The sequence below is a fragment of the Triturus cristatus genome, chromosome 8 (genome assembly GCF_964204655.1).
Source record: "Triturus cristatus chromosome 8, aTriCri1.1, whole genome shotgun sequence".
NCBI classification, from domain to species: Eukaryota; Metazoa; Chordata; class Amphibia; order Caudata; family Salamandridae; genus Triturus; species Triturus cristatus.
The window spans coordinates 164,183,025-164,210,113 of NC_140591.1; the positions used below are offsets into that span (position 1 = coordinate 164,183,025).

General features: G+C 44.2%; 1 protein-coding gene across 2 annotated transcripts in view; it reads left to right on the forward strand.

The window, feature by feature from the left end:
• The window catches only part of DSCAM (DS cell adhesion molecule), a 1,046,690-nt gene that overhangs the window by 844,455 nt on the left and 175,146 nt on the right, over positions 1-27,089 (forward strand). For both annotated transcript variants that reach the window (XM_085621230.1, XM_085621231.1), the window contains exons 20-22: positions 3,043-3,176; positions 17,614-17,767; positions 22,221-22,338. In XM_085621230.1, the coding sequence (XP_085477356.1) occupies positions 3,043-3,176; positions 17,614-17,767; positions 22,221-22,338 (406 nt within the window). The remainder of the gene's footprint in view (positions 1-3,042; positions 3,177-17,613; positions 17,768-22,220; positions 22,339-27,089) is intronic.

Below are 27,089 nucleotides of genomic sequence, written 5' to 3' on the forward strand. Positions count from 1 at the left end.
AGCTACTGCTAAGTAGGCCTGGGCGGTAAATTCCGTTCCGCTCAAAAATCTGCTTTCCGCGACTTCGCGACATTTTTTGCATGTTCGTGTTCTCAAAACGCGTGGTCGCGAGATATTTCTCCCCGAGCACGCAAACAGCAATTGTGAACAGGAAAAAGCATCGCGAACAAGCAATTCCGCGTTTTCGCGGAATTTTACCGTTTCGCGGAGATTTGCGATTACGCAAATTCCACCCACCCCTACTGCTAAGGCCCATTGTGGGAGAACTTTATCACAAAGGAAGTAATACCAACTTTGCTCATACTGGTTCAGGTTGTCTTGGCAAGAGAAAGGGTCAGGAAATCTTATATTTTAACAGATTTACAGCCAAGTAGAAGAATTGAAAATGAAGTATTTTGAGAGCAAACTAGATCACCTTTGAACTGAAGGCAAGATATTGTGATATTTAAGCCTGGAAAGGTCTTACATGATTATTTACAGTAGAGACATATTTCTTTTATCATGAATAAAATTCAACAGCAGGAGTTTGTTCTTGAAAAACAAAAATCATCAGTGGCCCCAACGTGCAAGGACTTTTCTTCCTCTGTGTGGTTGCCATTGAGCAATTGTTCTGCCCAGAACTGCTATGCTAGTGCAAATTAGTGATGTGAGCCTGTTCTAAATAGGTTCGGGGTGACTACCATTATAACCTGACGGCTCTGTGGCAGATGAACCATCATGTCAAAGGATTCTGATGGAGGAGTCAGCTGCGGCTCTGCAATTGGAATCCCTGTGGATCCCCCACCTTAAAATGGGACAAGAGAAATGTGAATTTGGTAGCGTGAGTGAACCACCAATTTGCTGCAGTAGCTCCACCCCTCAAAACTCTAAACAACAATCTAAATCCAGACTCCAAACCCACCAATACCAACTGCGGAGTACCCCAAGGATCATCGCTCAGCCCCACGCTGTTCAAACATCTACATGGCTCATCGTCAGACAACATGAGCTCCGCATTGTATCCTACGCCGACGGACACCCAGTTCATCCTCTCACTCACGAAGAAGCCCGAAGACACCAGACTCTGTTTCCAGGAAGGAATGAAGAATGTGGCAGCCTGGATGAAAGACAGCTGTTTGAAGCTCAACTCTGAGAAAACTGAGGTACTCATCCTCGGACCCTGCACCTCCGCCTGGGTCAGAATCTGGTGGCCCGCCGCCCTGGGGAGCCCGCTCACTCCCACAGACCACGCACGAAATCTCGGCATCATCCTCGACTCCTCCCTCTCCATGAACCACCAGATCAACACTGTCGCCTCCACCAGTTTCAACTGCCTTTGCGTCCTCCGCAAGATTTTCAAATGAATCCCCCCCCTGACTGCAGGAGAACCGTCACCCACGAATTTGTAACCAGCAGACTACGGCAACGCCCTAAACTCTGGTATCAAGAGAACCCTTCTACACAAACTCCAAACCATCCAGAATGCCGCAGCCTGACTCATCCTTGGGACACCACGTCACAAACACATGACACAACACCTACAAGACCTCCACTGGCTCCCCGTCGAGAAGAGTATCACCTTCAAACTCCTCACCCACGCCTACAAATTACTCAACAGCATCGGACCCAAATACCTCAATGAAAGATTATCCTTCCACGCACCCAAGAGGAACATCCGATCCGCCGACCTCGCCCTGGCAGAGGTCCCCCGCAGCTGCAGAAACAGAACAGGTGGGAGAGCCTTCTCCCACATCGCAGCCAAGACCTGGAACGAGCTCCCTGACCCTGCACACATTCAGGAAGGACCTCAAGACCTGGCTCTTCAACTGATCCGGAGCTTCCGCCCCGCCCCCCCCCCCCACGCCTCCCTGCGACTTGAGACCCTCACGGGTGAGTAGCGCGCTATATAAATCCCTGATTGATTTATTGACTATGGTAGGGTGGTATCTCTGAGGGTCATACCGCTCCACCACACTTTTATCAGGTCCAAAAATGCTGAACCCGATTTTACCAGTTGTGAATCAGCAATTGGCAAAATCGCAGCTAGAAAGGATCAGAGGCTGTGGGCAGAGGCAAAACTTGAACCCCATCTCCCTTTCTCCAGCATCACAGGTGAGGATAAAACACTCTCCGCAGACAGGTCAAGCACCCATCCCTCTTGGCATCTACTTTTCTGTCCCCATCCACAGATTCAGGAATGTGGATTTTTACCAGGTACCAAGATCGGCATAGCTATTCACTATTCTGGGGACTATAAATTGTAATGGACAGATTTCAATGGAATAATGCGGGCCGGAATTTGAGATTCCGGATTCGAAGCATCATCACCTCTCAATCAGTCAATCTCATGATGAGGCCGAAGTCCATGTAGCTAAGTTGTTCGTCTGGAAGATGAAGTCAGTTTTGATGAAGTCAAATGTATTGCACTGAAATTTGGCCCCTCACCTCCTAAAATGTTGTAGATGTGATATACGGTTTACAATTTCTTTGGAAAGTTATGGAGGGATTTGGAAGGTATATAATGTCAACATATAAATTCCATTGTGTTGTCATTGAATGATATTCAGCTTTACCTCGTGGAACATTCTCTGGAATACATCATTAGCACTCCTCAAAGTAATTAGTCAAGGCTAGAAAAGAGAAAATGTTGAATCAGTCTGCATGGAACATCTTATATCGCACTAGTTAACCACCTCTTAGTCAATCAGTTAATAGATGAGCTAGAAGTGGAAGGGATGAAGAGTGCTGCAGAGTCCTAAGGTCTTTTGCAACAACTGTGAAATAACTTGTAAGCATTGATTTTAACCAAGAAATTTCTTTTTTTTTCCTTTCCAGTTTTCTCTTCCATTTATCTGATTTTTTTTGTATCATCTGCTGTGGAAAGATACTGGGGAGGTGGTGGTTTTGTCCTGACATACCTGATGAATTGTGTACATTTACGAGACTGTATCTCCTAACAAAGGCCCATCAGAGATCTGTTGAATATACCTGTAAACGTGGATTTCAACAAGAATGTGTATCAATAAATTTAGGGTAGAAATTAAAAACGTGTTGCTCTTCCAGTTCCAGGCCCCACGGCTGGTGTGAAAGCCGCTGCTGCTTCGGCTTCCGTTGTCTTCGTGTCTTGGCTCCCTCCCCTAAAGTTAAATGGCATCATCAGAAAGTACACTGTCTTCTGCTCCTTCCCATACCCTACGGTGAGTTCTGCATATTCTGTCGTTGCATGGTATTGTACATGTTTCGCTGTCTGTCCTCCTAGACACCTAGTGGCATATTTATGAGCTCCTTTGCATCGCTCTTGCAACATGAACGTGGTGCAAGAGCGACACACATGTAAATTGAGATTTATGAAGCCATGCTAAGCCACCTTGCGTGGCCCTGTTTGGCTTCATAAATCTCGAGTAATATAATGCCGTGCAAATCATTGCGTTGTATTACTATGTGCCAGGATGGTTTTTCCATGGGTGTTGCGAAGGTGTTCCCACTCAACATCCATGGATTTTTTACGTATTCCCAGATTTACAAGTACAGGTATACCTGGGAACTGTTTACAATCTCTGTTTCTCTTTGTCTCTGGCACTATCACTCTTTCTTTTATTATTTTTATCAACCACTACAGATCCAAAGCATCAGTGAGGTGTAGATGCATCCCGGTGCCCTCATGAAATTGCCAAAAATTGTTTGGGCAATGAAACATGTTGGCCATTCAAGTTAAAATGGTCTAAACATGCTGTTTCTTTTATCTGAGTGTGGACACTATTAAAATTAGGGGTGGGCGGAATTTGCGTAGTCGCGCTATGCAAAACTCAGCAAAATGGTAAAAAATCTCCGCGAGCACGCAAAAGTTCCGCAAACACGCGGAATTGCTTGTTCCGCCCGTTCGCGATGCTTTTTTCCTGTTTGCGAACGGTGTTTGCATGCTCGGGGAGAAATAACTCGCGAACACTCATTTTGAAAGCGCGAACGAGCAAAAAATTCTGCGAAGCCGCGGATCACGGAATTTTGGACAATTACCTAAATTCCCCAAATTCCGCGAGCGGAACGGAATTTACCGCCCAGGCCTAATTTAAATACAGAATGTGTGGAATAGTTGTTCACAACTCACTTTTGATGTTTGATACATGACACCATCATTTACACATTATTATTTTCTCACTACTTCACATGAACCTAAGAGTTACGTCGAGTACCAACCAGTTGCTCGTTTATTGGGGCTTCTGTGAGGCACTTTCTGACTTCTCCCACATTTTTTCTTTGGTGGTGTAACATTAGCTGTGGATGGTTGATAATAATTTTTAAATGAGTAACACTAAGAGGTAGGCATGATAAGATAATTCAGCATAGCCATACCTAGGAGTACATAATACCCGCTTAATATAATTTATAATGGCTACAAAGTGTTCTGTTTAACAAGGTTATTTTTGTATGAATACCTGGGAAGGTGCCAAAAACCTTTGCCTACCCAGGTGAGGCATAATGATGAGAAATATCCTTATGTCTCCTCGTTACTTCCTCTTTCTATGTGTGCTGAATTCTACAGCACATATAGAAAGAGGAAAAAGCCTCTCAGGATTGTTTTTGTGCAGGAAGTGCTCCTTCCTGCACAAAAACAATCCTGCCAACAACACAGGCAACCTTGCACCATGGTGCAAGGGTGCCTGCATTAACACTAGACTGCCAAAATGGCACCAGTGCAAGGTAAAAGGATAGGAGTGCACCTTATTGGATAAATATGGCACGTTCCTGCCTTTTCCCTGTGATGCAGGGCAGCACAGCAGGGTGACTTACTGCGCTGCCCACACAGAAGTCATAAATGTGCCCCACATTGTGCTAACTCTTTCTAAATTGTATTATCCTTCACACCACTGTGTATATGTATAATGTACAGCTGTTTTAGGTTTGTGATTTAACCTCCTGCAACTGTTTTACTTTATAAGTACCGAGGGCTGGGATGAATATATGGAACACTGAGAAATCCTCGGTAGACAGAAGACCAGAGGGATGCTTTTAGGGGTGGATGGGGAGAAGGATAGCCTGGCAAACAGCCCTATGTATTAGGGTACACTTACAATTGGCCTGACAGATCCTATAAGTCCCTAGTAGGTAATAGGGTATGGGGGATTAATCTACCTATAAGCCCCTAGTAAATAATAGAGCCTGGCGGTTCAGAAGCCCAGCAGATTTTATGCACTTTGTATGTGGGCACTGCCAAGTGGCTTTAATTTTAAATGCAGCTTTGCAGACTGCTTTTACAAGTAAATTCTTACAAATGGAATTACCAACCCTATAAGTCCCTAGTAGATAATACGGCAGGGGGATTGAAACTACCTATAAGACCCTATTATATAATAGGGCATGGAACTTTAGAGAGCATCAGCCTTTCGGCACTTGCATGCGTGCATTGCTGAATGCCTGAGGTCATTTTAAAAGCAGTCCTGCTCTGCAGCTCTGCTTTTAAAAGTAAATTCACTGCACACTCGACGTTGGTGTTATGAGGTCCTTAGAAGTGATAATCTACATTATTTGTACATATTAGGTACCTCCTCCAAGTCTCCCTTCGGTGTGCCAGGGGAGTGGGGTCATGTAACTATAAGCACGGTCCTTTTTATAAACCCTGGTGAGGGAAATGTGCCCATTTAATTTTTTCCTCATTGTAGACACTTGCATTATGTTATGCACGCATAATTATTGTTAAGAAGGGAATACAATAAAATGTAAAGACTTAGAAGAAATGGTATTGATAAAGCCAACAGATTGATCTTGTTGAATTTAGCAAAACTTGTTGAGAAACGAAGTTATAAGACTTTCTTGTCTGTAAGCCAAAATCCAGCCTTCCTGCAGTACTCCCTGATTGGTCAGTGCTAACAGGCTTAGCCGGGCTGCCTTGATTAGGTGAGCAGTAGCTATCCAGGGGAGAGGCTATCAGCTGGAGAGAGCTCTGCAACTACACAGGAATGCCAGAGCAAGGGGGAGTGGTCATAAAGCATGAGGCTTCAAAGAGGACAGGCCAGTCAGGGAATGCCAGGCCTACCCCCCCCCCCCATCCCCTGTGCCTTAGCCAGATAGCAGGCTTAAGGAAGGAATTTACAGATGTTATGGGGTGAAGAGCTATGGAAATGAGCCACACTGGGAGTTGTTTTAGTTATCTCTTACTGCTCTGCTGAAATTTCAGCCATCGTGGGTTTTGGAAGAATAGTGCTTTCTGGGACAAGAATATGCACACTTTGGAGGAAGTGATCATGCGTCTGGGTGGATTCTCTGCGAAGAGGATGACATCGTCTGGTCAGTGCGCCAGGCTGGAACTCGATTTCCTTCCGAACTAGCCGAGGTGAACCGCAAGTAGGCAGTCGAGCTAAATCGTGCCGGAACCATGGTTTGCCAGGGGAAGTGCAGGTATATTTATACCTTGAAAGTGTTTAGGAATGCCTGTATTGACGTAAAAGTCGAGCATCCGAACATCATGAATGAACCCCTAAGGAATAGATGTTCATGCATACTAAATGAGTTCTTGGAGAAATCAATATCCAAGCAAGGGAAATTCCTAAAGGCTTAAGAGTCCGGTTTTCCAAGAACTCGTTGTGACGTGGATGGACGGATGTAGGAGACCATGTCTGTGTTTGATTAGCATGGACAATGCCTAAATAAGGGCTGGATTTTCTATGCCTAAATAAGGGCAATATGAATGATACCTATATAAGGGCATAAATCAGGAAACCTATATACGGAATCTAAATCTACACACAACAACATGACCCGGCCAGGACTTCAGGTTCACTCCTCTGAAAAGCTCCGAAGCACCGACTTCCAGGATTTGACTGGGAGCTCCCTGAAAATCAAGCCGGCGAACCCTCACCAAAGTCGGTCAGGTGAAGAGCAGCGAGGGCCGTCAGAAGAAAAAGCTCCAGAAAAGTTTCTAAGTGTGAAGGTAACGTTTTGACCGGGGCTGCCTGCTTAGTGTATCCGACCAGGGCTCCATCGCGGTTGGCCTCAAACTATGACTTTGTCCAGGTCAAGAGTGACCAGATGTCCCAGAGTGGTGTTATAGGTTTTTAAGCATTATAAAATGGTTAATCTTTAATAATTCATATCTACGGTTCCCTAAATTGAATTTTAGTTGTTTTGATGTCTATTTGTTTATAAAAAAACATTTCCTATTTTTATAAATTAGTGAGGGATTTTTATTGTGTGTTGTATCTTACTTATTTAATGTATTGGTGTTTTTAAATGCTGTTCATACCTGTCTCCTAAGTTAGGCCTCACTGCTCATTTACAGCTACCAAGGGTTGAGCAAGGGACTAATTTATTGAGACCCTTACTGGACCCTATACCATGTCAGTGGACTTGTTACTAGTGGTAGGTTCTTACATACCCCTACCAATAACCCACTGTCCAACAGTTTGCTATCTATCTATTTTATGTTTAGCGATATTTCTTAGTGCAAAATGCATTCTTATTCCCATTATAGATGCAAGGTGGCATTTTTGCACTAAAAAAGTGTTAACACAGAATTACTTTTCTTGCTTAATTAAGCATAATCTTGTGGAATTCTCGGGTATTCCACGTGATTATGCTACACTGAATTATGCAAGTTACTCCTACCACTAATGCTGAGCAGTACTCTAATTTCTACACAAGATAAGTGAGTGCTATCTAAAACAACTATATTTGGGATAACATGCCCCTGCTGTACATTATTAGAATTTTTCAAGTCACTGAGGAGTTCCGTGACCATATAAAAGAACAAGGCCGAATGACAAAACCACAACCTTTACCACAAACTGCTTCTATCTTGTGCTCTTCTTTCCTTGAAAGAGATAGTATGTTTGCAGACATAAAGATTAATTGTAGAATCTATTGTTCTAAAGTATATGGGCCAAATGCAGCTAGTAATTTGCTGCAATTAATATTAGAGTCAGTTAAATATACATTGCATTAAAAGAGATGCTGTAGCTCAGAATGTGTAGAAACATGCAGAGAGATTCTATCCTTCCTGTAAAGACCTATAGCATGCAAAAATATCTCCTTTGTTCCTTTAAAAAAACTGGGCAGAAAAAGGAAAAAGCAAGCTGGGATTGTTTGTTGTTTAACCTGCAAATGTAATTATCCTCTGTGATTTTCTTTCACCTTGGCTGCTGGTAGCAGGCTTTATGAAGTCAGAACTCAACTGTACTAACTATTAAAGTTGAATAGCTACCTCGTTTGGTTATTAGAGGTGACCAGAGAGGTGGTGCATCTTGATTGTAATAATGAAATTAGAAACAGGTTTTTATTCAGGATTGCAGGCTCCCATTTATTAAAACAACATGAATAAATACATTTCACTGGTTGCAAGGGGGAAATATAGGAGGGTAGGAAATAGCAGGAAAAGGGCAATTACGACCTGCAGAAAAGGACCCCATACTTAAAAGATGGAAGGGCAAGATAAACCAGATATCACTACAAAGCATGGCAACTTTGTCTTTTGAATGACCTTTTATTTAGCAGATATCATATTGGTTTAGTTTGCAATATCCCTTTACCTGGGGTTCGTTCTTTGCTAATTTCTCAGTCTAATATATATTATTTGTTACAGATCGAATCTAAAAGCGTGCAAACACACTGTGCATGTTACAGTTATAAACATTTCCGGTGCTTTAAATGGGAACATTGTAAATGGGAGAGGATGTGGCGTAACAGCTAGAGCTGCTGACTTTGAAAGTAAGGAACCGGGTTCCATTCTCGGCGGTTCAACCAGGGGCGGCTAATCCGTAATGGCAAAGGAGCATTGCCCCACTTTTCAAAGTCAGTCAGTGAAAAATAAAATCAATCAATCAATCAATCCTTTCTAAAGTGTAGCACTATCACCACTAGGGGCATCTGGGGGTTTGCTGCGTCTGCGTTTAAAAGCCAGGTCTTGAGTTGGTTTCTGAAGATTGCCTGGGAGGGTGCCGCTCGGAGGTGTAGGGGGAGGTCATTTCAGGTTTTGGTGGTGATGTAGGAGAATGCACCGCCGCCGCTTTGGGTGTGATGCGTGCGGGGGGACATGTGCGAGGACGAGTGAAGCGGAGTGCAGGTGTCTCGAGGGAAGATGGCAGTTCAGTCGGTGGTTGATGTAGGAAGGTCCTTGTTTGCGGAGCAATACAATATTATCATTTTATTTTCCGCTGACTTACTGACCCGATGTTAGTGTAAGGCGGGGACGGGCCATGGCAGGGGGAGGAGCGATGGGCACTGTACAGTGCGCATGTCGGTTTGGCCGGCCGTCTTAGGCGCACTTAGGTTTCTCCAACCCAGCTGTGTTGCACAGCCAGGTTGGAGAAATAGCACAGACTCCCAGTCACTGCCTGAGCGGCAACCCAGGCTGCTCAGACCAATTCTTCCGCTGCTCTCATGCTAGGTATCACATGATAGCAGCGCTGGGATTGGGTGGGGTGCTGGGCCCCAGTGACTGGTGGGAGGAGAGCCGGAGAAGAGCACTGAGGCAGCCGGCTTCGACAGGTAAAGCTTTTCCCATAATCCCCCCCCAACTTTAGCTATGCAACAACCGCCACTGGGTTCAACATCCTGTGATTCTGGGCAAATCACTTAGGGTCAGATGTACATAGATTCTTCCAGGTCGCAAACAGCCCAATTCACAGAATCGGGCCATTTGCGACCGGAAAAATGCCTTTTTCTATGTACCAAACCTGTTTTGCAATTTGGCAACCAACTAGGGGTTAGTGATTCGGTATTAGGAAGGGGTGTGTTAAGGGTGTCCCTTCCTAATAGAGAATCGCAGTTGTATGTGTGAATATTTTGAGACCAAAATGCAGTTGTCCAACATTCAAACTTTACCACCTACTTCAAGTAGGTGATAATCTATTCGCAAACAGGAAGGGGTCCCCTTGGCACTCTTTCCCTTTTGTGAATGTATACGAAAATGTTTTTTAAGAGTAGCCAGTGGTTCCACGGACTACTGGGTCCTCTTAAAAAATAAATATAAAACTTTTAATTTTTGATTTTTTAAACGCATTTAGTTTTTATTTGAGGAAAACGGGCTAAATAAAAAAGTTGCTTTATTTAAAAGCAAAAACAGATATGGTGGTCTGCTGGCCCCAGCAGGCCACAATCCCTGTGTTTTTTGCGATACAATGCGTTGAAAATTGCGACCTACCTCATGAATGTTAATGACGTAGGTCAATTGTGACCCACTGGCAATTGCAAACAGTGTTAAACACACTCAGCCTCATGCATCAACCCAAAATCCAGTCGGTAAAATACCGATTCGGTAATAGCTCCTGGTATTAAGTAAAAAATACCCAATCCCAATGCATCAACCCAAAAGCAGAAATCGCTATGTAAGGAATCCTTAAATAGCGATTCTTTAAATAGGGATTCCTTAAATACCGATTCCTTAAATAGCGATTGCATTTAAGGAATCCCAAAGTGAGATTCCTTAAATGCAATGCATCAAAGTTAAAAAATTAGCGATTTCGCTAATAGGGGGAGCAAATTACCATGAAGATGAACTGCATGGTAATTTGCAAAAACTTTGAAAAATGCACTTTTGTGCATTTTTCAAAGTTTCATGTTGCGCACACACATGCCCTTAGAGCATGTGTGTGTGCAACATATGTGCACATATCATTTTCAGGGGTGCAACAGGGTGTCCTTTTGACACCCTGGCACCCTTGAAAGTGCTCCCGCTATTAGCGATTCGGTAATACCGAATCGCTAATACAGACTGGCTTTACATTCATTCCTATGGGCCTCCAAGCCCATAGGAATGAATGGGTAGGTATTCCTTATTACCGATTCGGTATTACCGAATCGGTAATAAGGAATATTAAGGAATCGCTATTTGAATAGCGATTCCTACATGCATAGCCTTTTGCTATTCCTTATTAGCGATTCCTTATTTTTCGCTAATAAGGAATCGCAAATGGCATTGTTGATGCATAGGCCCCACTGTGAGGAAAAGTGAGTTTCCTAATAGCAAATCACAAATATTCGCTATTAGAAAATCGTAAACCAGGTCTAAGTACATCTAGCCCAAAATCTCCCTCTGCTTACATAAAATGAGTGTCCTTGTGTAATGCAACTGGTGCTCGTGTTAAGAGCTCCAATACCTTCAGATCAAGTTTGCTCTCTACAAAACTGCAAAAAAGAATATATATATAACAAGCGCAGCCTACCGAGTCGGGCAAGTGTGAACACTAGAGGGCGCTATTGATCCTCGCTTGCTCATCAAACTGAAATCAATTTCTCAGTTTCTGCCTTGGCATTATCTCTGCTGTAAAAAGCCCCAAGGAAATTCTGCATCCGCATGGGTCACAAATCACGTTTCTCAAAGCTGTCTTATCTGATGTGATGAAAGGCTCTTGTGGTTTACATCCTGATCGTCTTTCAAGCTGTGATATTAGTTACAAGATTGCATTGTTGTCAGGAGCTAGTTCAGTGGGTATAGTTTATGTTTTGTGTTGCTTTGAGCAGCTAGTTCAGTGGTTATAGTGTGTCTGTTTGTTAAGTTTCTCTCGCAGGCAGTCTTCCCACTTGACTTCTTAACAGATGGATGAGTGGATGGGTTAAGTTGCCAATATTTAATCCCTCGGCTGCAGGGATTAGCTATCTGGGCTCGTGTATTTGTTTTCCCCACGACCACTGAGGACCACAATCAATTTTAATTGGGATTGCTTCTGGTGTTCAGTGGTCTTATTGGTGCTAAGCAGCATCCCATGAGTCTCTCACCTGGCACATGATCCCTAGACTTATTAAAGATCTTAACATTTTTGAGCTTCATTTATGAGGTTTTGCTGTAAGGCAGCGCCGCAGGCCTTCCTGCTGCCCTGCCCTACGGCAAAAGAAAAGGGCAGGAGTGCGCCGTATCTATCAGATCTGGTGCATTCCTGTCCTTTTCCCCTGCGCCGGTGCTCAATGGCCCACTGTGCGCCAACGCAGGCACTTTTGCACCATGGTGCAAGGGTGCCTGCGTTGCAGGGATGACTATTTTTGCACAAAAATAATCAGAAGAGGCTTTTCCTCTTTCTAGTGAGCTGCAGAATGCAGCACACATAGAAAAAGGAAAAACAAGGATGGAAATAAAGATATTTCTCCTCGTTGTGCCTCCCTTACGCCTCCCCTGGGGAGGCAGAAGTTTTAAGCGCTTCCTTAGATTTATGAATTCTTGTAATCTGGGGCAGTGTCAAAAAGCCATGGATGTTGCTGGGAACACCCCCAGCAACACCCATTGCACGCCCCTTTCATGAAGACAACTGCGTTAAAGAGAACAATATTTACGAGGCAGCTTTAAGCCAAAAAAAGTGGCTTTGGGGCATATTATCAAGAAGCGGCGATAATTTTAACACTGTGCTTGATAATATACCCCAAAGTGCTGCTTCGTAAATATGGAGGTAGGCTCCTGCACCAGGGAACGTCACAAAAAATGAAGGTCCGGCAGTGAAAGCGGCCTCATAAATGAGGCCCTTTATGTTTAGCCAACTCTGTCCTGTGTACTTTGAAGAATTAATTCCTGCTCAGGTTGAAAAGGTGAACAGTCAGGCGCAGCAACCAGGAATTTGTAGAGGTCTTTTCCCCACTCGAGCATCGAAGTCTAATCATCAATCAAGGAGCTCTCATCGGTATCTGATACCAGATAGGTACCCCCTCTAATTGACCCTCCTAGGGGTTAGTACTTAAATACTCCACCAGAAACTCAGATAGACTGAATGATGACGTCCTTGAAAACAATCCTCACTTGAAAAATCTTAAAGATGGAAAATGCACTTCCTATGCTGTTATCACGCGAGATACCTTCAACCACTCCAAACTGGCTAGTTTTAATGGGACGACCAATTTGCCATGCAGGACACCTTTAAAAGTCAAGTTGACCCACTCACTAAAGTAGAAACTTATTAGAGCAGGGAATACACAGGGACATCTGGACCCCAGTCGCAACCTGTCAAATTGATCTTAAAGATTTCAGTCACTCCTTTCAAATAATTGGGGGCTTATTTACAAGGATCACCTCAACGGAGATGTGTGGACGCCTTTGGTCCTCTTATCCAGGGGCGACGGGTGCAGAGGAGTCTTTAGGCATTGGATTTTCATCACTGGGAGCACTCACCGTAGAAGGGGCGTGCAAGCAGAGGCTGCAGGCAGCGGCAGGAAGTCCACAGTGGCCACTTCCAAGGTGGGCTTTGTCTCTGGAGGGCCGGAGGCCCACACTGACACTATTGGCCCACATCAGCTCGAGCTAGGAGGGACAGGTGCAGTGGCGTTTTGCGGTGTCTGGTTTTTGCGGTCTAGAGCCCTCACAGGCCTTCACATGCTTCTTTGGGGTGCCTTCAGGATGCAGGGAAGCAGCTCTGCTGCTTCACAGGAGTTCTTGAGTCTTTATTGAAGGCAGGCAGTCCTCATAGGCTTTAGAGGCACAATTGAGGAAGGATGAGACGACTTTGGTGCAGCTTTGACAGGGAACAGTAGACAGGCCGGCAGAGCTACGGCCAATTCAGTTGCTGTTCTTCAGTCTTCTGCTTTCACTGCTCTTCTGTGTCCTTCTTCTTTTTAGGTCATCAGAATCTCGGGGCCACAGTGGCACGGTTGGCCCACTTCAGCTTGGGCTATGCGGCTCAGGTGTATTGGAGCTTTCTGGTGTCGCGGTCTTGGAACCTCACAGCTCGGTCTTTGGTCCCTCAAGATGCAGGAGAACAGCTGAGAGAACAGCTGAGACTTTGTAGAAGTGCTGGGTGTCTTCCCAGGCTTTGGAGGATCAGCAGCTTGCAGGTCAAGCCAACTGGCGCAATTATTGAGAATAGGCGAACAGGCCAGCAGGGCTAGGGCCAAGTCAGTTGCTTCTTCTACAGCTCTTGCTTTTGCAGATTTTTCGGCCCTTCTTCTTTTGGTCAGCAGGATCTGATTTCCTGGTGGCAGGGCTCCTCTAATTACTGAACTTAGGGGCATTAGGGGAGTATTGAGTAGTAGCCAATGGGCTTCTTACCCCTGGATCACTATGCCCCCTATGTGACCACTTCCTGGGGGAAGTGGGCATAACCCTGTTTTGGAGATCGTAAGTTTGCCATCACCCAGATGGTCACTTCTGAAGTCGCATCCAATTCAGGTAGCCCAGTTCAGGGTTGGTACTCGTCTGAAGGTGGACAAGCCTGTCTTGCCTAGCTCATTTTCCCTCCTGTGCAGGTGCCAAGGGCCATGGGCAAAGTGGGTTGGTTTCCTCACCTGTGAGAGAAGCCAGATTCGTATTACAAAGACGGTGGGCCTCTTTGAAGCTCCCAGGTTTTGTAATGCTAATCCATAGGTCATTCTGTAGGCGGGGGCTAAGCACCCCCTGCTCGAACAGGCTTGGTTCATAGTCCCCAGAGTACAAAGGCCCTCACCCTTGGGTATCAGAAACCCATAACCTGGTGGCAGGCAGGTGAAAGCCAGTCAGTCAACACACCATTAACTGGTCAGTTTTCAAGGGGCACCTCTAAGGTGCCATCAGAGTGCATGTATTACTGAATCCGACACTGGAAGTGTGGGTTTATTAATATGAGATGTTTGCTACCAAACATCCCTATTTTCAGTGAAGCCATCATGTAGCTGGGGAACTCATTTACACCAGTGTCCAGCACATGTTTTTAGAATGGCTTCCCTGATCACTTGTACTGGCAGTAATGGAACTGTTCCTGCAGTTTTGCCCTCACATGTAGTATAGTGAACCCTGCCTCAGAACAGTACAGCCTGCTGTAGGGGTGACCTACTTATACTGCATGCAGTGTCGGCAGGCACGGCACAGAAGCTGTGTGCCATGTTGTGTTTTCACTTTTGTCTGCACCAAAACACGCAGCCTGCAGTGGCAGTTAGCATGAGCTTGGTGAGGGGTCCCTTAGGGTGTCACAATTTGTGCTGCAACGCTTGGGTACCCTCTTTAGTACCTCAGGCCCTAAGTAATGGGGGTTCCATTTACTAGGGACTTACAGAGGGCACTAAAGGTATTGCCAGTTGGGGAATACAATTGCACAGTTTTGGGAAACCTGGGTTTGGGGACGTGGTTAGCAGGAACCCAGTGCACTTTCTGTCGAAATCACAACAAATACCTGGCACAATGTGGGGGGTGAGCATGTCAAAAAGTCACTTTTCTACACATTCCTACTTTCTCCCAAACAAAGGTTATATCTTAATAACTGTAATAAGGTAAGCCCATGTTATCCTATGGGAGAGGTAGGCCTCACATTAGTGAACAATGATTTTGTGAGTTTTTCTCTACCAGGTACCAGGCTATGTAAAACCTAACAGTACATGTCCAACTTTTTAACTACTAGGTCTCCTGCCCTATGAGCGGTTTAGGGCCTACCCTAGGGGTGAGTTATAGTTATTAAAAAATAAGTTTTAGTCTTCGCAAAAGATTTATTTTGCCATGTCAAATTGGCAATTGAAAACTGCATAAAAGGGCTGCAATGGCATGTTTACAAAGGCTACTTAAGTGGGTGGCACAATACATGCTGCAGACCCACACGTAGTATTTAATTTACAGGCCCTGGGTACATGTAGTACCACTTTACAAGGGACTTATAAGTAATTTAAATGTGCCAACGGGGTGTAAGCCAATTTTACCATGTTGAAAGGAGGGAGCACAAGCACTTTAGCACTGATTAGCAATGGTAAAATGCACAGAGATGTAAAGTCAACAAAAACAAGTTCAGCAAAACAGGAGGGAGGAGAGGTCAAGGCAAAAAGTCTGGAGGACTACTACCCAAGGCTGTCAGGTGTAACAATTGTGCATAACATATAGTGAAGTGCAGCCTCAGATGTGAGTTTCTCAATCTTTCAGCAACAGTGTGAAACCTAAAGACGTATTTTCTCGCAAAATAATATGGCAGCAGCAGAATTGGTTATCAATGCTGTTTTGTTTTTATACTTCTTTCTATAGGACAACCTATCTAAACAAATGTTTCATAATTAATTAACATAAGACAGATTACTTTTTTCATATGTATTAATATTCAATGGTATGTTTTCTTTAATGGTCTAAAATTGCCAGATCTAAATATACAGCGACGATTTTCTTTTTACGTGACCTTTTCTCACAAATTGAATGTGTATAAATTAATTATTGAAATATTTAGATTATGAACATACAGGTGAGGTCGATACCTAGCCCAACACAGGAAAATGTTACTTCCAAGGCCTCAACGCTGGAGATTAAATTCAGGAACTCGTAGGGGGCCGCACCTCCTTGGAAGGGCAGCATAAAATATCTCCTAGGCCATGGATGATCAATACAGTTTACATGTTGGTAAAACAGTAAAGTGTGATTGCAGTGGTCTCTTGCTTCCATATTTTCATATTCCATATTTAGCGCGGGTTCTTGCCTGGCGAGCGGGGAATTCTTGGTCATTCTCACTGGCTGCAGGTTGATGGTGAATTACCAGAAATACCAAATCATGTTGAGTTAATAAAAAAATAAAAAATACATACTGCATGTAAGCAGGGTGAAGACATCAATAGTGAATCAGGGGCAGTGGCACCCGGGTCAGAAGCCAGTGGGGTATTGGAAACCTAATTGAGCTGTTACACTGCCAAACAAGGGAAAGGGTATCACATTTTCTTTGCTTGCGTGACCGTCCATGGCACCTTTACTTTACCACTGTATACGCAAACCTCAAGCTCACACTAACAAAAACTGTTCCTAGGCAAACCACTAATTGACTTGGCAGCTATGTCAGGAGTAACTGAAGGTTATATAGGAGTTTGTCTGGGGCAGCGAGACATATGGCATCTCCATAGTCAAGGTGCGATTGGACTTAGGCGTTGACTGCAGCCATGTGCCGTTGAAGATTAGATTGAAGAATGGTAAAGTTGTCCTCAGAATGTTTATTTGGAGCTAAAATGGCTCTAGATAGTAAGGGTAATGTGGCCCTTGCTCTGTCCCATCACTTTGAGACTGGCTGGGGCAGTGAGACATATAGCATCTCCATAGTCAAGGTGCGATTGGACTTAGGCGTTGACTGCAGCCATGTGCCGTTGAAGATCGAAGACTGGTAAAGTTGTCCTCAGAATGTTTATTTGGAGCTAAAATGGCTCTAGGTAGTAAGGGTAATGTGGCCCTTGCTCTTTCCCATCACTTTGAGACTGGCTGGGGCAGTGAGACATATAGCATCTCCATAGTCAAGGTGCGATTGGACTTAGGCGTTGACTGCAGCCATGTGCCGTTGAAGATCGAAGACTGGTAAAGTTGTCCTCAGAATGTTAATTTGGAGCTAAAATGGCTCTAGGTAGTAAGGGTAATGTGGCCCTTGCTCTGTGCCATCACTTTGAGACTGGCTGGGGCAGTGAGACATATAGCATCTCCATAGTCAAGGTGCGATTGGACTTAGGCGTTGACTGCAGCCATGTGCCGTTGAAGATCGAAGACTGGTAAAGTTGTCCTCAGAATGTTTATTTGGAGCTAAAATGGCTCTAGGTAGTAAGGGTAATGTGCCCCTTGCTCTGTCCCATCACTTTGAGACTGGCTTGTGTTTACCGTTGTGTCCTCTACCAACATATTCTCAGTGTTATCCAATCTACAAGCGACTGCCCTTGGCCGGGGCTGCCTAAGGTGTAAGTTGAGTCAAAAGTTTAGAAGATTCTTTCTGAGGTTTTCTCTCCTCATTTGGGTTTTTCCTCTCTCTTTCTTGGCAGATCATCAGTGAATTTGATGCTTCTCCCGACTCTTTCTCCTACCGGATCCCTGGTCTAAGTCGGAATCGTCAGTACAGCATCTGGGTGATGGCGGTGACGGCTGCAGGCAGAGGCAACAGCAGTGAAATCATAACAGTTGAACCTGTGGCCAAAGGTAAATTGCTTGAACAATGTTTTAAAATATTTTCTAAACTAAGTGCCCATATTTGCTTCTGCAGACACTGGTGGTACTATAATATGATTAGGGATTTAAGATCATGGTTGTTGATCTTTGAAGGAAGCCCTCTTTGATAAAAAAGTCCATCTAGTACTTATGTATGTATTGGTGTAGCGTAAACCTAGCTATGAATCAAGGAGAGCTGTACATTATGTGAGGGGTTGGGAGATGATTTACAAGATCGTGTACATCAAGTGGTGATACCAGAAATACGTTTTGCACACATTACATTTCAAATTTTTAGGCACAGGGAGAATTGGTTTCCCACATATAGACAATTTTGGGTGAAGCGCCAAGGCTGGGATCAGAACATGGGTTCCCTGGATCCAAAGGCAGCAGCAGCTTCACCCACTAGGCCACATCTCCTCATGCCTTAGAAGTCAGAATTCTTTTCAAAAGATGCCACTTTCAGTCCTCCCCTATGCCACCTACTAAAAAGATAGACTCAATCCTTTTATTTTGATGATGATTGTGTCTGTGATAAGTCCATATGAAAATGTGAGTGCATTTTATATATACATGATCCTGATACCAAAGTATTTGTAAACTAGAGCTGAAACTAATCAAGATTCATAATTCCATGCATTGACGTCTTTGGATGACACAATAAAAAGAAACGCAGAAAACAGGGTGTTAGCACCAGTGAGCACTGACAAAGCCAAGAGGTTTTATGTAATGCATGCACATGGTAAAACACCTCCCCCACTGATCTACACATGCATGTTCACACAGACCAACAGGCATACTTCACCCATGTACACCGACAAGCTGATGTGATGGTAGTAATGCACACAGACACCTAGGTACAGAGATAAACATGCAGAAATGCCAACAATATAGAGGCACTCACCCACACTGAAAAACTGGCATCCAGACATCCACACACATAGACAAATAAATATACAGACCCCCATGTTATCCACACTGACAGACAGGTAGACAAACAAGCATAGATGCTCAGAGGACAACAGGCATACAGGCATCCAGTCTAACAGTCACACAGAGCCCTATACAGCATGGAGGGTAGGTAGGCATGCAGTGTTGGAGCTAGGGGTGAAATGCAGCACTGAGCCCAGGGTGTCGCACAGGATTGGAGAATGGGGTGATAAGTAGAAGGAGAATGTAGCTTGCTCCTCAGCAGTGTACACAGGGTGATGTTACATGTTGATGCAACTGCAAGCAAGTTTCCTATGTACTCTGCCATTCACAACCGCTGCCCAGAAGACACTGGCCACGATTACCTGAAGACACAGTTAAGACTTGCTCAAAAACTTTGAGTGATTCATTTCAGACAGGCAATGCTGTTATACACACAAATAATATATCTGCATCCTAAACCTATTCCCCATGTGCTTGTTCGCCCTCACATCCCCTCCCCCCACACTTTCTCTGCTGCCCCCCCACTTCATCTTTGCTCCTCCTGCCCCTTCTCATTGCGTTGGCATTTTTTTAAATTGAAGACCTACACATCCATCTCCTCCATTGCTAACTCCCATTACTCCTGTCACTCCGCAGCGTTTACTTTCCCACTTCTCCACTTCCCTTCCATTGTTGCTCCACCTTCTTGTGTTTGTAGCTTTTTTAAAGTCTTGTTGCAGGGCCTGGCAGGTGTAATTTGCTGTCAGCCCAGTCCTTTCTTGAATCAACTCTGGCCCATGTTTTGATATGCCTACCATTTATCTCTCCAAGGTGGGCACTCGCCATCTTGGAATGGTAAACTAGATCAAAACCCAAATTGCTGCTGCATCATGCCACACGATGATATAAACAACAAGCATTTGCAATGCAATAGGTCTCGCATTTTCAAAAGTTTCAGCTATTGTCATTGTTCATGACAATGCCTTTTTTATCTATTTTTTAAAACAAACACATAAATAAATGACATTATCATTTACAATGCCAATAGCTAGTGTTGCATTATTATTAGCAATGCCAACTGCTCACACTTTTATAATGCGAGATCTATTGCATTGCAAATGCTTGTTTACTTTGAAGACGCGCCCCGCCCAGTGTGGGTGTTAGCTGCTCTTTTCAGCGACCCGATATATATTCCAACCCACATTTCTTTTCCGTCGAGGGGTGCTCCCTCTTTTACCAACCTTTTTTCCCCGCTTGCTCAGTGTAATCCCGTTGTGTATAGTGCACACAGTGAATTCTGTAGCAGTGTAGAGTATGCGGCTTTAATTCTGCATGCTTTATAAATTTACCTATTTTGTGTCTAGCTTGTTGGCTGGATTAAAACAAATATATTTATCTCAGACCTTTGTATACGGTCAAAATGCTGCATTTTTATCGCTTTCCTGTAGGGAGATATCTACTCAGAACATTTATAGTGAGAATGCGAGTTGAAATAGCATAGTCGCAGCCCACATATCAGTTACACGTTGTAGAAATACATGATTCCACTTTACAAAGTCAAGGCTGTGGTCCAGCCTTCAGCCAGCGTTTTCTTGGATGGTGAAATAACTCTGTTTTGACAAGCAGTTTTCCTTATTTTTAATGTTATAATTAACTTCGAATGTAGTAATTTAAAAAGTATATTTTACAGCAAGAAATTTATTATTTTAATATATTTATCTTAATTTAATACTTTTAAACAGTGACACTTTCTCCAGGGAGTTCTGAAATGAAGGTATTTGAACAAAAATTGGAAGAAACGAACAAGCATTGACAAAGCCAGTAAGAATCCACTTTAAAAGACCAGGTCATTTGGTTTTACAAGGGCTTTTTGGCGTGAAAGCATGCGTCAATACGCATGCACCTGTATAGTTGTCAATTTTGGAATGGGTTTTCTATGAAAGGGAGCCCGTCCTAAGGTGGTTGCTGATGTGTATGCGTGTATCTTTGTACGCGTGGTTGCACATGCATCACTACGCAAATGGGCTATGTTAGAATGGCAAAATAAAGGGAGATGGTAAACACAAATGCCCACAGACAAATTAAGCGAGTGGCTCACCAGCATTTTGCAGCTGCCTGGCCCTCGTAAAAATACAGCAGCGGTAGGGGGCGTTGTTAAAAAGGGGGTGGAAAGGAAGAACATGCATCAATTGAGAGATCAATAACCAATTGAAAACAAGCGGCCGTGCGGCGCGAAAGTGAAAGTAATCGCGGTCAAGCGCGGCGCGCGCGCGCGCTCACGCACTATAGCTCCAGGCTGGCCTGGTAGCACTTTTTGGAGCACTCTCAAAAAGTCTCGCCAGACCACCGCATCCGCTGGGTCAGGCGAGACCTAAAAACGAATAGTGTGTGTCTCTTTGTTTAAGGTTTTCTTTAATATAACCTTTCCTAAAAACGTTTTACATCAGCTGCACACATGAACAGCTTGTTGAAATCAGCTGACATTCACCCTTGAATTTCCACTTTCACCTCCCTCTCGTCTACTTTATACCATTAAATGTTCACCAACACCAGGACTTTAGGTTGGATGAAAAAACTGGGGGGTTCTCTCTAAGGGGGGTTCTCTCTAAGGGGCGTGGCTGATGTAATTAAGGGCGTGGCTTAAGAGCACAGTAACTTACAAATCTGTGCTTAGCACAGTGTGCCGCCCAACTGGTATTTTCCTGCTTCTGTCCTTGCATCCAGATATATAATACAAGTGACATTACACTTTCAAAAAGCCAGGATTTTTGACTTTGTCAATGATTGTAACTTGCATAAGATAAATAAGCAATAGCTATTGCTTTGTTGTATACAATGTTGAAAATGCTTCACTTCTTAGATGAGGAGACTTGAAAGAACTATAACGAGTCTCTTTGAAGAGTGGTACTGCTGCAAAGTTAAGATTGTTTTTTTCACCCTGAAGGTGAGGGCAACAATGGAGAGCCCTACAGGAACCCGTTTCAGCACCTGCTTTTCAAAACTGCCGGTGCTGAGCACCGGCAGGACCCGGCCCATTTAAAAGCCCTGACCAACATTATTCTGTTCCCTCTTCTTTCTTTACTGCACTTCATTATCTCCATACTTGTTTAACTGTACACTTATGATCATTTCTGCCTGCTGTATTTCTCTTCGCTCACTCATTGTACACGCGCCTAGAAACTAGAGTCTTGGCACCTGTTGCACAATACAAATGAAAAACAACACAGTATAGTACCAAAATTAAAATAATTATTGCTATCCGAGAACCTAACTGAGATAGAAATACGAGGCATTTTTGATATCTTTAATGATGTCAGTGGTGAAACAATGAAAACAGAGAAAGACTGCTTTGTAGGAATGTATTAGAATGTAAGTAATGAAATCCTGCTAGGATGCTTGATATAGTGTATTTCCTGTCCTTTTTTGCCACTCTAGGGAGGGCTAGTTAGGCTGTAATAAGTCTTGTTCTGACCAATGACCTTTCCTAGGCCAATTCCGCCTATAACACAATATGGTCTGTTTCGCCTCCTAGCTCCAGCGCGTATCCTGACCTTCAGCGGCACGGTGACAACTCCCTGGATGCGGGACATCGTCCTCCCTTGCAAGGCAGTCGGGGAACCTGCTCCGACAGTCAAATGGATGAAGGATAGGTAACCGGCAACGTATTGTACAACCTAGAAGGGACTCTTTGAGGGGCAGCATTGGTGTTGTACCTGAACATCTTAACCAAAATATTGTCTGACAGAAATATTTCACCTTAAGTATCATTTACCAAAATATATCACCGTATTGGAGTTAATAATAGTAAATCTACACCCAATGGTAACCACTATTATGAGCACAATATTTATGTCATACACTATTTTGTTGAGAATACCGCTGCATATGTGTCTTAAGCATGAGGACTGGAGCAATCACTGGTGTTAAGGCTAACATGATATGAGTAACTTTGACAAATTGACAGCACTACATTCCAGAAGTTTGTTTGCCGATCACTTCTTACCTTTAAAAATGACCAATCTGGTGATGGTGGTTTCATTTGCATAGAGTGGAAAAATGTATAGATCCCTTTAGAAATCCCTCTGCTGTATTTTCCAATCATGTCTTTTGTTGCATTGTACCATCCCGTGTGCGTGTTACTAGCATGATCTGTGGTGGTTTGTATCTCGACTCCTTACTTTGTACTGGTGTTTGCGGGAGGTGCAACCCGAGACTAATTTTTGTGGACTGAACAAAAGGAGAAAGAAGGCGGGTAAGATTGAGAATGGAAGAAAGTAGGGATAAAAAAAAAAGATCCTGCAACAGTGAGATAGAGAGACAAGAAGTGTAGGTTCGTGGAAGAAAGAGGCACAAGGTAGAACCAAGACCAGGCAGCATCAGTGGGAGGCAGCTTTGTCATTCAGCAGCTCTAGTCCTCTGAACTTACTTATTTTACACATTGATCAGAGCGTCCATCTTAGCTCCTGAAACAAACCAAGAACCTCCAACCCTTTCAATGAGACCTGCTCCCGCTTACTTTGGAGTGATAGCCTTTCAATGCTTAAAGTACAACAATATATACCAACAAATAAAGATCCTACAAGCATTCTTCCCACAAACATTTCCAGGTACCACTGATCTCGTCATCATGTAATTGCAAGCAGGTTGATCTTAAGGTATTTTGGTACAGTCTTTATTTTTGGAGTCTCCATTTCTGACACAGCTGATTCTATTGGTCATACGTATGGAAGCGGAGTGAGGTCTGGTGCAGAAGACATCACCGTCCCTGATAGGTTACTTGCTCCACTGGAAACAGTCAACATCCTAGGCATATTCTCATCATTGAAGTCTCAATGGCTTTTGGTTTTAAAGAATGTTATCTCAAGACTCTATCCATTCACTCCCAGATGTAAACCAGCCATCAGCACAAATGTACCATTGATTGAGGTCAAAAAGGTTGATAAACTCATAAATGTGACTAGCAAGTGGTTTCATCAATGGCAAACCTACTGTTGCTTCTTTAATGTACTAAGTAAACAACTGTGCTGTTTATTTAGGCAAGATCGTCCGAATGTTCTGGAAACAGAGCTACCCAGCAACCTAAGAAAGCATGTTTGGGCATATGCCTGGCCATTATCATCATCATCATATAGCCCTCCTCATGCCATGGTTTCATTGACTTTTTTTTAATAAACAATTCTACTGATTTTTAAATAGTCAGCGTAACACAATAACAATTCAACAAGTGCACCGGTACCCCATGTGACATGTCCGTCATACGACAATAGTTCATGGAGACATCAAGCGTCTAATGCATAAAAGTCCAGCTATTTGCCCCATATCCGAGAGTGTTTCTCCGGGCAACCCCTGGCCACATAGATGGGCTTTTCCAGTTGTGCACACCAGTCTATTCCTCTTTTCCACTCCCAAAGGGAGGGTGTTGCCTCTGACCTCTAATTTCAGCCACCTTCACGCTTCGCCACCACCGCTGGCATCTCAAAGAGAGATTGGTCACCCTGAGAATTCCCAACCCCATCCAAAAAGCCTAGAAGTGCCTGAATGGGTGTAAGGGTAATGCAGATGTGGAGTCATAATTTGTTGCCAGTAGAAGTGTGGGCATTGACACACCACGTAGAAGAAGTCAGCTTTGGTACAGGGACATCCCAGGGTGCTAACTCTACTGGCACGCCAGAGCTGATCAGTGTGAGATAGGTGTCATGGAGATAATTGAGTTGTATCAGGCCGGGCCTCAAGGATATCGCTATATTGTAGGGGGCCAGTTGCACCAATCACCAGTTAGTGTCATCCAGCTGCCCAACTCAACCCTCCCTTTTCTGTCTGAGAAAGGGGATACCATCTGAAGCGGTAATAACTAGAGTCCGGTACAGCTGGGAGATGCCACCGTTCCCCAGCCCACCCATCAGCACCCTGGCCTCTAGGGGGCTACGCTCGGGGAGGCCAAGGATCTGGGATTTATCTGGTTGTAGGACACACCTCAGTTGCAGGTTTATGTGGAACTGGGTGCTGGAGAGGGAGAAGTGTGTCTGGTGGGCCAGGAACATGTTCATCGCCTCTCCCCCCCCCCCCCCAGAACACTTCCACAAGGGTTGTAATGCCAGACTTATCCCACTTAGCGAATCCCGACAGTCGATCCCACTTAGCAAATCCGACAGTCAAGCTGTGTGTGCAAGGCGGCGGCCCTGCCACAGCAGGGTTTGGCTGATCAAGATTTTTCCCCCGTCCATGCTCCGGGACGCATCCCACCATTTGTGTAGCACCACTGTTGTGGTCTCAGGAACAGTTCCATGGCGAGATTGTTTCCACTGCTTGTCTTTCCTGTGGCTTTAAACTAATGAATGCAGAATTAACTCAATGTTATCTTGAAGAGTGCCACCACTCTTCCCCCAAATGCCCCTTTGGAGGGTCAACCTAGCTTGAGCCATTATGAGTAATTGAAATATTTACCACTGCTTCTTCAGAACTGCCTGTTAAACAAAAGGCCCTTTTAACTGGATCAAGTAAGAATTATATAATGTAAAGCATGCCACTTGGCCCCATTCTTCAAAACATTTTCGGGAGAAACCCAGGAAGTGGTCATGCTCATTCACTCACTCAGTGTAATTTGTGGCACCAGTTTAGACCTCATCATTTTTAAATTCCCCAGGAATAGTGTTTTTTTATCTTTCTGTGCTACAGCTATCAATTGGGAAGATGTTGCCTTACCCTAGTTCTTCTGGTACTTAAGAATCAACAAGGCTAGTGACATCTTTTGGAACCCGTGCGCCTTTGCGCTCTTGTGGAGGGAGGCGGGTGAAGCGGTATGAGGAAGGCGTTTCCTAGAAAAGGAGCTCATGGAAGATCAGCATATCATATCTCAAAGGGGAAGAACAAGGGGGCATATTTACAAGCAGGCGATAAAAAAATTATCGGCCGAAAAGCGGCGATAATTTTATTGCCTAATTAGCAAGGCCACGCTAACGCGTGAAACCTTGCTTTGGCATGAGGATTCTTTACGCCCAGCTTTGCATCTCTAATGAGATGCAAAGTGGGCGTTCCTGACCTAACATGACAGGAGAAATGTCGCTAAGCCACTCTCCTATCATCAAGCCCCACGCTATGAAGCATAGCGTCAGGAAAAGTAGCGATAACCCCTGTTATCGCTACTTTCCTTACACCTGATTCAGGACTGACTTAGCCATGATATCCTATGGAGGGTGGATATCATGGCTACGTTTGTGAGTCCTTATCAGCAAGCTAACGCCACATTGCGTGAGATTACCGCTGGGTTTCCAGCGATAATCTCACGTTAGGCAGTTAGCGTGAGGATTTTTATCGTTGAGGAGATAAGCGTTGCTAATAGCACGCTATCTCAGCGATCAAAATCCTCGTTACCCGGCGATAATTATCCTCACGCTAAGAGCGCTGAGCGATAATTATCGCCGGGTGTTGCTGATATGCCCCAAGGAGAGAAGGATGGATATATCAAGGAGAGACCAAGTACATTTTTGTTGTATGTGTCTCCATAATGCCCCACCTGCAGTTCTAGCAAAGGATGAACTGGTGCTGGGTAAAGGAGGGACAGAAGACCTCCATATATCACTTACAATTATTTTTAAATATTCAATAATCAAGCACTTTCTACCGGGGATGACAGAGTCCCATAAACTGTACTTAAATTGTCCAAAAAAATGAATAAATAATAAGTGTAGGGTCCCAAATTCTTTGTTAGGAGCCGGCCACTGAGTTCTGGGGTTGTCGAATAAAGGGCTCCCGAATTTTGATCCCACGTTATGCTTCTTTCTTCGACCACCCTGCACTTCCTTTCTCTTTATCTCTTTCTTGGGGGCATATATCCAAGGGCCGGCGATAAATATCGCAAAGCGTGCTTAGCACTTGCATATTTATCGCCGGCTATCTCTGGAATTTATCGCCCGGTTAGCGCGTTATCAACAACGCGCATCGCCGAGGCGATAAAAATTCTAGAGGTAGTGTGGATATCGCCATTTTCCATGGCGGAAAACGTCGATAGCCTAGATGATAGGGCCTGTGGTCTTAGCCACAGAATCCATCCCCCATGTTAAGTATGCCTTAGTCAGGAAGTTAACAGACGTTAAATTCCTGCGTTAAGGCATACTTAACGCTATTTAAATAATCGCTACCCTTCCTAGTTAATATCGCGAAGCTGCCTTCGCGATATTTTCCCTGGTTGGTGTCACAGCCGCGCCTACTTTGCATCTCATTAGCGATGCAAAGTTAGGCGTGCTGGAAACGGGCGGTAAGTCAGCAAAACATGCGATAGCGTGTCTTTGCTGATTAAGCGATAAAATTATTGCCGCTTTTCGGGCAAAAACGGCCGCAAAAGCGGCGATAATCTTTCAGCGCCGCCTTGTTAATATGCCCCTTTTGCGGCCGTTTTTGGCCG